The sequence below is a fragment of the Trichechus manatus genome, unplaced genomic scaffold (assembly GCF_000243295.1).
Source record: "Trichechus manatus latirostris isolate Lorelei unplaced genomic scaffold, TriManLat1.0 scaffold00135, whole genome shotgun sequence".
NCBI lineage: Eukaryota > Metazoa > Chordata > Mammalia > Sirenia > Trichechidae > Trichechus > Trichechus manatus.
This window is the reverse complement of record NW_004444071.1, coordinates 7007376-7021263: the sequence shown is the minus strand read 5'-3', so window position 1 is coordinate 7021263 and position 13888 is coordinate 7007376. Positions and strand designations below refer to the sequence as shown.

Below are 13888 nucleotides of genomic sequence, written 5' to 3'. Positions count from 1 at the left end.
AGAATGTAGAACATTTTCTTTATAAACTGTGTTATGCCAATTGAGCTAGATGTTCCCCGAGACCATGGTCCCCACAGCCCACCACCCAGCAATTCAGTCCCTCAGGGAGTTTGGATGTGTTTATTGAACCATGGTATTTTCAATCGCTTGATACATATGCAAAAGCTGGAAATGAATAAGGAAGACTGAAGAAGAATTGATGCATTCAAACTCTGGTGTTGGCAAAGAATATTGAATATACCATGGACTGCCAGAAGAATGAACAAATCTGTCTTGGAAGAAGGACAGCCAGAATGTTCCTTAGAAGCAAGAATGGCAAGACTTCATCTCATATACTTTGGACATGTTATCAGGAGGGGCAAGTCCATGGAGAATGGAGGACATCGTGCTTGGTAAAGTAGAGGGTCGGTAAGAAAGAGGAAGACCCTCAATGAGATGGATTGACATAGTGGCTGTAACAATAGGTTCAAAGATAGCAATGATTGTGAGGATGGCACAAGACCAGACAGTGTTTCGTTCCGTTGTTCATAGGGTTGCTATGAATCGGAACCAACTCAACAGCACTTAAGGACAACAACAACGTCACTATTGATGTTCACCTTGATCTCCTGATTTGTCAGGTTTCTTCACTATAAAGTTACTCTTTTTCCCCCTTTCCGTATTTTACTTTTTGGAAGTAAGTCACTCTGTGCAGCCTGCACTTAAGGAGTGAGAAGTATGCTTCCCTTCTTGAAGGTGGAGTATCTACATAAATTATTTGGACTTCTTCTGCAAGGGAAATTTGTTTATCTATTCAATCATTTATTTATCTCAATATGGACTCATAGAGACTTATTTTATATTTTTGGTTATAATCCAATAGTACTTCATTTATGTTATTGCTCAGATTGTTCCAGCTTTTTCAGTTGGCTCCTGTGCTCTTTTGACATATCAAATGTTGGTAGGACTTTTGTTTGTTTAGTTAGTTAGCTAGCTTATTTATTTAGTACTTCCTTACTTTCTGGCACTACAAGATGCTCCAGGATCATCTTGTATATTTCCTGCCCTAGTCCTAGAATCAGCCATTTCTCCAAGGAGCACTGGTTCCTTTTATTGGAGAATGGTATTAGAAACCAAGATCTAGACACTAGGTGTGCTCATTGCTACTGGGGTGTTGTTGCACACTCAGTTTTTTAGGCCCTCTCATCTGACAGAACAAGGAAATACACGTATATCTACTAACTTGTGTATATACATATACCTATTAATATTTTTGTATGCAACCGTCTGTGTGTATACTAAGTTAAACATGAGTTCAGACTGATGTCTCTAACTCTAATCCATTAAACCCGTACCAAACCCATTGCTGTTGAATCAATTCTGACTCATAGCTACCCTATAGGACAGAGTAGAACTGCTGCATAGGGTTTCCAAGGAGTAGCTGGTGGATTTGAACTGCAGACCTTTTGGTTAGCAGCTGAGCTCTTAACCACTGTGCCACCAGGGCTCCTCTAATCCATTACCACATGGATGTTTCTACCATCCGCCCCTTGCTTAACTGTAAATCCTCATTCCAATAGTGAGTAACCTGACACCTACTTTCCCCAATCCATTTACTTGTTTAATTCCAGCATACATGTACAGCAGTATCAGAATTGTTAATCTGTACCCACATGAGTAGAGGGCTTATGTGACTCTCTTTTTGTCTTTAATCTTACAGATTCCACTCATTTTCAAAGTTACTTTCTTCAGCACCTTTTTTCCCAGCTCCCTTTACTGAGGTCATTTCATACATTTGTAATATAATTAGATTTTCTTATTACAGTCTATGTTCCTTCCTGGGATTCCCTGACTCTTAAATGATTAAAAAAAATGTACACATCAAGCTTTACTTTTGCGCTGTACAGTTCTATGGGTTTTGACAAATGCAGAATGTCATGTGCCTGTCATTACAGTGTCATGGAGAATAGTTTCACCACCCTAAAAATCCCCTGTACTTCACCTATTCAGCCCTCCTCTTCCTTCCTTCTGACAACCACTGATGTTTTTATTGTCTGTATAGTTTTGGATCTTTTAGAAAGTCATGTAATTGGAATTATATAGTATGTGTGTTTTTTAAGGGTTGTTTCTCTTTATGAAAGGCTGAGAAGAGGCTCTCTATGTTGGAAGGAGAGTGCAGAGCAGAACCTAAGACTTCTGTATTTTAATTTGAAAAGCCTTGAGAGTGGTTTTCTTTTTAACTCTTTATGCTTACACCTTGTTCTTTCTGTCTTTTTTTTTTTTTGGTGTGGTGTGTATTTTCTTCAGAGTGTTTCGGATTATGGATGATAATAATAACAGAACACTTGATTTCAAAGAATTTGTAAAAGGCTTAAACGATTATGCTGTGGTCATGGAAAAGGAAGAGGCAGAAGAACTTTTCAGGAGATTTGATAAAGATGGAAATGGAACAATAGATTTCAATGAATTTCTTCTCACATTAAGAGTAAGTGGACATGTGAATCAGTGTATTTGCTGAGTTTGCTTTCATATGGTTTGGTTTGGCTATTTTGAGGCTTTGTTTTTGAAAGCTGTTAGTTCAGTCTGGAAGGGAGAGATAGGAGACCCGAGAACAGGTTTAGGGACTTCCTGGAATAATCATATGCCTTTCATTTGATAGCATGCAAACAATTTCACAGCCCTGAGAGGCATAAGATATTTCATCACGTATAATACAACAAAAGGCTCCATAGCTTGTGCATGTCTGTGTATGTGTTTTTTCTCTTTCTCTAGCCTCCAATGTCCAGAGCCCGAAAAGAGGTAATTATGCAAGCTTTTAGAAAGTTAGACAAGACTGGGGATGGTGTTATAACAATCGAAGATCTTCGTGGGGTGTATAATGCAAAACACCACCCAAAATATCAAAATGGAGAATGGTCAGAAGAACAAGTATTCAGGAAATTTCTGGATAACTTTGACTCACCCTATGACAAGGATGGATTGGTAAGTGAAAGAACTTAATTTAAGTGAAATTTCTTCTCTACAGGTTTAAACTGTAAATGGGAAATTGGTCCAAAGCCATAAAATCTCAGTACAATTATACCATATTTGTTGTAAATATAAGAGAAATAAAATATTCCTGTACGGACCATCCAGAGGGTTGAGAACTGAAGTACAAAGCACACACATACACGCACACACACTCATATAGACACAAATAGTAGTGTGGTATCTATATAGGGCTAACTACCTGTCATCTGGAGAATGGTTATTTTGATTAAGCATTTCAGTTCATGGTTACCATATTTACCATACAGAGCTGGCCACATTCCAATGTGCTAGACTATAATACCACCATTAGTTTATCAGTTTGTTGTATTGTGGTGGCTTGCATGTTGCTATGATTATGGAAGCTATGCCACTGTTATTTCAAATACCAGCAGAGTCACCCATGGTGGACAGGTTTCAGCAGAGGTTCCAAAGACAGACTGGGAGTAAAAGCCTTATGATCTGCTTCCAAAAATTAACCAATGAAAATCCTATGGATCACAGTAGAATATTGTCTAATATAGTGCTGGAAAATGAGTCCCTAGGTTGGAAGGCTCTCAAAACACACAGTGGCTGCAATAATGGACTCAAGCACACCAAAGTTTTGTTCTGTTATACATGAGGTTGCCATGAGTCAAAGCCAACTTGATAGTAACTGACAACAAGGACAACAACAACTGTGTCTAGACTGAGATGAAACTGTTATTTGTCTTTTATCAACAGCCATAAGTGGACATTTTTACACAAAGCCAGTTTTGCACCCAGGTGTCCTGAAGGCTATGCTGATGGGAGAAGGGAGTCCTTTCCTTGGTCACAGTCAGCAACTACAGAACCCTGGAGTGGGTTACCTCCTAACTCCTTTGACACAGGAAGTGTGGACAGAGTGGACAGGAAGAGGAGGTAGGGGTAATAGGGAGAGGAAACAAGCCTTTCCCCTTCTGAAGGGAATTTCACCCAACGTTTTCCATGAAACTTTATGATGAATTCTATTAGCAAGGGGCGAGGAAATAGGGAGGGCTTCCTGCTAACATTTCTTGAGCCAGGGACAGAGAAATACCCTCCATTTTAGATTGAAGGTATCATAGAGGTAGATAAACATTGGTCTAGATGTTTCAGTGCTTCAGGCAGCAATGAAGGGGTCGTATGTTTCCTTACAATATTGCTAGTCTTTGATGTCTGAGATGTCAGTGGAAAAATACTCAACGGCCATTTCCCCAAATTAGCCCAACTCTACGTGGGATCGCAGGGTGTATTTGCCTCCTTTGCTGCAGGTGGTTCCTCCTCGTTGCCAGGGGAAACCTCAGCTGCCCTTTTCTCTAACACTAGACAGGGTAGCCAGTTGTTGAGTTGGCGGCTGATTTAAAGTCCCCACTCCTACCCTTTTTGACATTTATCTTAATAAGCCACATTAAGCTCTCAAGTACTTATAAAAGTTATTGGAGTTTTTAGCAGTTACAGCATTTGATGTCACCTGAATATCATAGACCCTATATTATCACCCATAGGTCCCTGGGTGATTCAAACAGTTGTGCTCAACTACTAACCTAAAGGTTGGTAGTTTGAACCTACCCAGCAGCACTATGGAACAAAGGCCTGGTAATCTGCTTCCCTAAAAGATTACTACCAAGAAAATCCTATGGAACAGTTCTACTGTGTAACACATGGGTTCGCCATCAGTCAGAATTGACTTGATGTCAATATGTGTGTGTGTGTTTTTTGGTATATTAATACCCAACCCTGACAGTGCACGACCATCACCAGGGTGCATGCTTTAAAAATACAGATTGCTGAGCTGCCCTGCAGAACCACAGAGTCAGATTTCTGTAGGTGAAGCCCAAGAATTTAGTTTTAATAACTGCACCATGTAACTCTTATACACACTCACATCTGAGATACATAGCTCTAAAAGATTCAGAAATACCTACTTTAATTACAAAATATAATATGCTCATGAATGTCAAGCATAATAATGGAGCTGGGTGACATTTATTGAGCGCATTTAATTTACCGGGCTTTGTGCTCAAGCCTTTACAGGGATTATCTCATTTAATAGACATGATAAAAATGTTTCTGAGAAGTGCTGTGTGACTGAAACCTTTGTACGCTGAACTGTATTTTAAATGTACTAGGAACTGCTGATGTAAAGAAACTCTAAATTTTTTAAAAAAATGAATAATAGCTGTGGATTTACCTTTTGCAAATTGAGTTATTTTGTACATTAAGATTTCTTGTGGTGAAGCATAGCTACGCATGAAACCAGTAAGTTTGTTTATGGTTAAAAATATATAGCTGATATAGGGTCACTATGAGTTGGAATTGACTCAATGGCAATGGGTTTTTTTTTTTTTTATTCAAATAAGACAGAAATTAGAATAATGAAAGCAAGTTAGCGTAGTCTCTAGCCAAGGATACTCATAAAGGTTATCGAGGTTTGCAGCAGTCATGGAATTGGATGTCATACATCCTGTACTAATACCCCACCCTCTGCTTTCACAGCAGCCTGGGCATAAGAAGCAATTTTGATGAAGTTATGAAAGCAACCACACAGTGTTTGAAACAGCCTTCCCTCACTCTTACTCTACCTTAAACCTGACCCTAAACGGGTGAGACTTTCACTTCTTATCTTTTAATATTCAGGTTTTGAATTTTTCACATGTATGTACGACATTATAATCACAAATATTTTTTAAAAGTCTCTTAGAACTGGATTAGCCTCTGAAGGGGATGAATCGTATCTTTCCCTGATTCATCTCATACAGGAATTTGTAAATAATTAAATATATTTTGGGTATATTTTTGAGTGTATTTTAGAATTTTCTAATCAGTCTAGAACTTAGAAAAAAGGACTGTATTCTATATTGTGACTAAGGAATTTCCACTGTCCCCATCTGGGACCTCTCCCTGTGAATGATATATACTCTGTCAAATAAGGTTAGCATAGTTAAGAGGCCAACCGAATGCAAGGATGCCCATTCTCTTGATTTTTCTAATGGCAAACAAAATAAGTAATAATAGTTATTACCAATGAAAAATAATTTACTATGATGAGACCAATTAAGGGAGAAATCAGAGAATTTGTGATTCAGGTCATTCTCAGTAGAAGTTGACTCTCACGAGAAAAGCAGACACATAGAATAACTTATGGCCTTTTCTGAAGTGATCAAACATACTAGCTCTGACTTCTGGTTTTACATGCCCGACTTTGGGATGGCATTTAATGCTCACCTAATCTCCTGCCTCTTCTCTGCTTCTTTCTCAATTCAGAGCCAACTCATCTCCAGGTCACCCCCCATCCCCCACTGAGGGAGCTTGGGATTGAGGGATAGGGTTATGAAATCAGTCTCAAACATATCTTGGTGTATTGGTTAGGGTTTGCTTTCAATTGCAAGTCATAGAAAATCTTATTCAACAGTGGAATAAACAAATTAGGGATTTTTTATTTTCATTGTACAAAATGTCCTCAGTTGAGTGGCTCAGGTATAGCAGAACTGAGGTCTCTGTGATTCTCTTGACCTTTGCTTTATGATCTCAAGATGGCTTTTTAACTTCAGCTAGAATATCCGAGTTCTAGGCAGCAGGAAGAAGAAAGGAAGGAGGAGGGGATGAGGAAGGGACAGAGCCTGTATCACGAAAGCAAAGGGGTATGAATTGTATCTTCTTATATGAAAGAAATCCGTATCAGATCTCTAGCTGTATCTTACTGATGAGGATTCTGTCACTTGGCCATCCCAAACTATGGTTGCAAAGGGCTCTGGGAAAGTGAGATTTAGTTTTTCAACTTTTGTAATAGAGGAAAGCGAGGGAAAGGAGTATTAAAATAGTGTGGAGTAGTCACATTTAACATCTTCCACCCTTGGTGTTTTCAATCACCTCGTATGCATGTGAAAGAAGACCGAAGAAGAATTGATGTCTTTGAACTGTGGTGTTGGCGAAGAATATTGAATATACCATGGACTGCCAAAAGAATGAACAAATCTGTCTTGGAAGAAGTACAACCAGAATGCTGCTTACAGGCAAGGATGGTGAGATTTTGTCTCACATACTTTGGACATGTTACCAGAAGGGACCAGTCCCTGGAGAAGGATATCACACTTGGTAAAGTAGAGGGTCAGCAAAAGAGAGGAAGACCCTCAAGATGGATTGACACAGTGGCTGCAACAATGGGCTCAAGCATAACAATGATTGTGAGGATGGCACAGGACAGGGCAGTGTTTTGTCCTGCTGTACATAGGGTCACTATGAGTTGGAAGGGACTCAACAGCACCTAAAAACAACTAAGACCCTTGGTAAAACAATCAAGCAAGCAAACAGATAAACAACAATAACAACAAAACAAAACTAGGAGTTTAATTTTTTTTTTCTTTTTTAACTGTGAAAGATGTTTCTCAGTCAAAATGGCCAAATCAAAGTTCACAATCAAAATGACTCTTAGTCCTGTGTCTTCGCTGTTTGGTGTTGAAATTATCTGCTTACTTGTCTGACTTTTTCACCAGTCTGTGAGCTTTTCAAGGGCTAAGATTTTATCTTAATCATCTTTGATATTCTTAAACCTTGGTGTGCACAAAAATTAACTGGGATACTTGGTTAAAAAAAAAAAAAAAAAACACCAAAAACAAAAAACAAATTCCACGATCGCTTCCTTCAGAGATTCTGACTACTGAGGGCCTAGGAATCTGCATTTATGACCAGCATTCCAGGTGATTCTGATGCAGGTGGTTATGGGCCCTGCTGAGAAACACTGCCCTGGTACCTTACACATGCTCAGAAATATAGAAGGAGCACAATAATTGTGTGTGGGACTTAACTGAGGGAATCACAAAACAGAGGCTAGGGAACCTAAAGGAGGACAGAAGTAAAGAAATTCAAGAAAGGAGGACTTTGCTCCTATTCCATTTATCTTATTTGGTATTCTGATTTTAATAAAGGCTATGCATATATATTATTTCTTTGTATTTACAAACCACTAAGAACTACAGCTCAACTATTAGTTCAGTCCAATAGTTTTCTTCCTACTGTTTTTCACTGGTTATCTTCTTTTGGGAGGGTTGTGAGGGACTTATGCTATGACTTTTTTTTTATGTTCATTTATAATTTCAGCAAAAAAGGCAAGTGGGCTAATCAGCTTATATGATTCTTAGAAGAAATGGGCATGTTCGGAAAGATCTGGGTGGAAAAGAGTTTGATGTTATGGACTGGAACGTGGTTTTGAATTATTTATGGATTTTACTTTTTGGGATTTTTTTAATCCTTTATGAGCACTAAAATTGAGGGTTAACTAGAGCGCAACAAACTTACAAGACAGCCATCACTATTGTATGTGTGTCTTCTCATAGGAGCAGATCCACATTGTAGTAGATTAAATGGTGGCCCCCCTAAATGATATGTCCATGCCCTAATCCTTGGAATCTGTGACAGTTGCCTTATATTGTAAAACAGTGAAAATTACCTCATGTGGCAAAAGACGTGATTAAGTTAAGGATTTTGACAGAAGCTTATCCTGGATCATTTGGGTGGACCCTACATGCCATCACATGTATTCTTACAAGAGAGAGGCAGAGGGAGAGTAGACCCCAACACACACATAGGAGAAGGCTATATGAAGATAGAAGCAGAGTTTAGAGTGATGCTACCTCAAACCAAGGCATGCCAGAAGCCTCTTGAAGCTGGAAGAGGCAAGGAACAGATTTTCCGCCAGAGCCTCCAGTGGGATGTTACTCTGTTGACACCTTGATCTTGGACTTTCTGGACTCCAGAAGTGTGAGATAATAAATTTCTGTTTTTTTAAGCCACCAAAGTTGTGGTAATTTCTTGCAAGAGTCCTAAGAAGTTATGCAGATTTTGGTACCAGAATTGGGATGATGCTGTAACAAATACCTACAAACGTGGAATTGACTTCGGAATTGGATGATGGATAGAAGCTGGAAGGATTTTGTGGTGCATGATAGAAAAAGCCTAGATTTGCCTCATAGGGATTGTTGGTAGAAATATGAATGTTAAAGTTGCTTCTGGTGAGGGCTCAGAAGGAAACAAGGAACATGTTATTGAAAATGAGTAAAGGTGACCCTTGTTGTATATAGTGGTAGAAAACTTGGCTAAATTATTTACTTCAGTTGTATGGAAAGCAGTACTTGGAAATAATGAAGTTTCATAGTTAGCTAAGGATATATCCAAGCAGAGTGTGTTGAAGGAGTAGCCTGGTTTCTTCTTGTTGCTTATAGTAAAATGCAAGAGGAAAGAGAACATTGAAGAAGGAACTGTCAAGAAAAGGGAACCAGCCAATTGATAATTTGGGAATTTCTCAGCCTATCTAGATTGCAAAAGATGCTGAAATTAGGAGATTCACTATAAGGAAAGCATACTCTGGATAGGGGAAAAGGGTGTGGCTGGACAGCCTTTTGCTGAAGAGATTACCCATGTGACTCATGGATCCACTCAGCTATCTCAGCAGAAGCCCAGGAATAGAGAGATGGATTATCTAAGAAAGATCTGTGGAAGATCCTCTTGTCTAATGGTATGAATCTCCATGACATTCAGGGGAGACCCACAGGGTTTTTGAGAATGTTATATTAGCAGAAATTGCTAGCTTGGACTGAAAGAGACAGACTGGACAAAATAAAAGAAAGTTGTTGGACTCTCCAAATTCTGCAGACAGGAAGCAGACTAATAAAACTACCCAGCTTCAAACATGTGCTACGCTTCTAGAAAAAGGAAGGATTACTCAGAAGTTGGAGGAGTCACAGGTACAGAGTCTGGCAGAGTTGCAGGCACAGAAGATAAAGCTGCAAGCCCAGACAGCAGAGCCTTGAGCCATGTAAGATTATTATCAGACCTTAAAACCTAATGGAATTTTCCCTTCTGAATTTTGAACTTGCTTGGAATCAGTGATCTCTTTATTCCTTCCATTATCTCTCTTTTGGAATGGGAATTTCTATAACCTTTATCCTATGCCTATACCATCATTGTATTTTGGAAGCAGATAACTTGTTTCCTAGTTTCACAAGTCTACAGATTGAGTAAAATTTTCCCCAGGATGGCTCATACCCAGAGTTTCACCTATCCCTTATTTAGAGATTTAGAGATTTGGGATTTTTGAGCTGATGATATTTGGATGAAATTCTGGACTTGAGTTGAGATTATTGGGGATGTTAAAATGGGATGAATGTATTTTGAATGTGGGATGGACAAGAATCTCAGCAAGAGGGTGGACTGTGGTAAGCAGAAAAAAATGGCTTTCAAAGATATATTCACTTTCTAACCCATAGGACTTGTGAATATGTCTACATGGCAAAAGAATATTATATGACAAAAGATATGATTAAGTTAAGGATCTTGAGGTACTTATTCTGGATCATTCAGGTGGGCCGTACATGCCATCACACATATCCTTATAAAAGCGAGGCAGACAGAGATTAGATCCCAACATACACAGAGAAGGTGATATGAAGACTGAGGCAGAATTTGGAGTGATGTTACTTCAAACTAAAGAATTCCAGAAACCTCTAGAAGCTGGAAGAGGCAAGGAACAGATTTTCCTCCAGAGCCTTCAGTGGGAGTATGGCCCTGAGGACGAGTATGACCCTTGATCTTGGACTTCTGGCCTTTAGAAGCGTGCAAGAATAAATTTCTGGTTTTTTAAGGCACCAAGGTTGAGGTAACTTGTTATGACTGCCACAGGAAACTAATACACACATTGTTAGCAAAACTTGTTGGTAAAGTTAGTCATAGAGATCAGTCAAAGAGGAGAGTTCACTGAATTCTCCAAACATTTGTTTCCCTGAATCAACCAACCATGTCAGACAGTATGAGTGAATTGGAGTGTACATATTACCTAAACTATTAAGAAATAAGATTAATGACTAATGCTTTATTTTTCTCTCAAAAAGCAAAGTAATATTATATCCTCACATGGATAAACACATTAGTTAATATTCCAAATAGACTGTCATAGGTGTAGAATTCAGAAAGAATCCAAGGTAGACTGGGGAGTACCTCTTTTACTCATTCTGTGTCTTGAATGAGTAATTTGGACCTTAGAAAGCATGCAGCAGAGGTGTGTTTAACTAGAAATCTGTTTCTTTACCCTCAGGACAGAACTCCAGTTTTTCAAAGGTAAAATGTCTGGTATCTTGACGCAAGGACACGAAATGTAGTTTCTGGTGTGTCACTGAGAGACAGTATTAATGACAGTTGAAGAACACGTTTTTCTTCTTCTGAATTTCAGTATCCCTTATCTGAACAGATGGACTCCTGCTCTTAAAGAAAGACGAGAACCAGTGTCTCACTTGCTATTTAGGTTGGTTTGACAATTTTCAAAATTTTCTTCCTCACCGCCCGTTTACTTCTTACCCTGTGCCACCCCCACCACCATCCTCAACTTCTCCTTTTTTCTTGTTTAGATCTATTCCTCAGCTGTGATCACTAAAGCCTCCGTGACTTAAATTTCTCTTCCATCTGCAGGTACTGGAGATGGGCCTCTACTGAATGAGAATGTTTCCTTTTTTTGTTTCTAACTTTTCTGCTGCAGGTGACCCCCGAGGAGTTTATGAACTACTATGCAGGCGTGAGTGCTTCCATTGACACAGATGTGTATTTCATCGTCATGATGAGAACTGCCTGGAAGCTCTAAATGTATGACCTGGGGCACCAGGGTCTTGGGTACAACCATGTGGCTCCAATGATTAAACATCAGCTCAAAAATAGGATCGTATTTGATTCAGCCCAGTGTCCCTTACAAATCAAAACACAGTGCAAGCTATGACTAGAGAGAAAGATAGAAATAAAGAAACTAATTAGTTAACTGTGACCTTAACTTAGCTTTAAAATAGGAATTCAATAAAAGAACATCTGCAGAACTTCTAGCACTGTGGTTGAAACATTCAGATGCTTCACAAATATGAGGTGTCATTCTTGGCCATTGATAAAAGTTTGTATATTTTTATTACAACCCTACTATTTTATCCATAGTTTGTCTCCACCTCCTTCTAGATGATCCATTTCTAGGTGGAAAAATCTATTTTTATGACTGATTAGTTTCAATTTGTACAACTGAATCTTGAGTTTCTTTCCCTGTGGTCTGGGGGAGCCTCAGCTTTGTAAATAGATTCAAAGTAACATTTTTGGGACAACTACCTTTTTCATCAACAAAATAGGTGTGAGCCCGTGGCTGTTTCCTTGAGCAGTAGAGTCACGGATGTTCAAATTTTCCCTGTGGTTAAAACTTTGAAGCTGGCCTGTGCTCTCAGGTTTTATGTAGGACCTCTTGCCCTGTGATTGCACAGACCATATTAGCAATGGAATGTTTACCTCTCCCCTTACTGCCGTCAGCCAATCATTTTAAAGTTCCCACCAGCACAAGGTGGTTGGGTTGACATAGACTAAGATCATAGGAGAAAGTCTCCTCCTCCCAGCACTATGCTTTGAATTCATTTTGTTGGTGTGTGGGATCTCCCCTTGAAAGGTGGGCAGACGTAAAGGTAACCCCAACTTCTGGGAAATAGATGTTGAGACTACAGCCCTCCATCTGTGTGTTCCGTGTCTGGGACCAGAGATAAAAATATAGTGACTAGCTCTCTGGTTACCATGATGGATGTCATTGGTTGAAGGAGCTGGTGGGAAGAGAACAGGATGACTACCCTTTGTTGCTACTCAGGGACAGTCTGTTTTTGTGCCACCTTTGTCCCTGTTTGCACTCGTCCCCTGATTTAGGGACATGGGTTGGGGCAATAGTGTCCTTTAAGATCTTATGTATTTAAGTGACTCTGGGTTCTGGATCTGAAGACATTTACCATGTTTTTGACCAATTCACTTGTTTACTTTTTTTTTTTACATATCAAATTAACAATTGTGAAAACAGGTGTTGCCAGATGAGAATTATAGCAGTCACTAAAGAGGGCACCCTTGCTTTGTTTCTCTTTGAGAAGCTAATCTCTCATTTACCATGGTGACAGGCTGGAAAAGGAATCTCTTGCCCATTCCCACATTATAGGAGGCTAGCTGTTTTGAAATTTATTACACGAGTTTGGTTTTTCATTGCCTTTATTATCTAGGCTTTCATAGAGGTAGACAGGTGAAAAGATGCCAAATGTTATGAGGAAATACATAGATATTAAGTGGAAAATATGTAGAAAAGATATCTTTGTTTCTGCTGTCTGTACCTTGCAGATTGTGGCTAAAGACAAGTCCTTCGTTCCCTGGTCACAGTGGGTTTCAAACCTACTGCCCTAGATAGATCCATGCCTTTGATTTTGGGTATGACTTATGCCCCTCTTTAACTGGGTCCGTAGAGTTAATGTGAAATTCTGAGTAAAGACTAGGTTGTAGCTAACAGCTTCGTCTTCCCCAGTTGTACTTGGCTTCCTGTGTAATTTGGGCACAGGGCACTGCTATCAGATTTCAGATAACCTGTGTGGCACGGTGTGTATGGTCAGATTCAGTTCCCTCCCTTCTCAGTTTGGGGTTTGGGTGTCACAAGCAAAGACTCCACCAAGGCCCTCTCACTCTCTGTAAACAAGATCTCCTACTAAATGGATGGTCATGGACCACTCCCTTCCTATTCTGAGTCTCGGCTATGATTTCTTGCATAGTCAAGAATTGCTTATTATTTAACCGTACTCCTTCTACAGTGGAGAATGAGAGGAACAGAGAAGAGTCATTTTTTACAAAGTCATTTACTAACACTTTTCTGGATATATTTTCTGATCATTTAACCTGAACATTTTAAAGATTACTCCATTTGCAATTCAAGTGAGCACTTGAATTGGAAGATGTTGTTGTTGTTAGTTGCTGTTGCGTCAGTTCTGAGTCAATTCTGACTCATGGAGACATCATGTGTGCAGAGTAGGACTGCTCCTTAGGGTTTTCAAGGCTGGCTGTGACCTTTCTG

At 39.3% G+C, this 13888-nt stretch overlaps 1 protein-coding gene across 2 annotated transcripts in view; it reads left to right on the top strand.

Annotated features, from left to right (window-relative positions):
• CAPSL (calcyphosine like) overlaps positions 1-11730 on the top strand; it is a 32021-nt gene extending 20291 nt beyond the window's left edge. For both annotated transcript variants that reach the window (XM_004385245.2, XM_004385246.2), the window contains exons 3-5: positions 2287-2464; positions 2752-2961; positions 11531-11730. In XM_004385245.2, the coding sequence (XP_004385302.1) occupies positions 2287-2464; positions 2752-2961; positions 11531-11632 (490 nt within the window). In that variant the 3' untranslated portion in view covers positions 11633-11730. The remainder of the gene's footprint in view (positions 1-2286; positions 2465-2751; positions 2962-11530) is intronic.
• The last annotated feature ends 2158 nt before the right edge of the window (positions 11731-13888 follow it).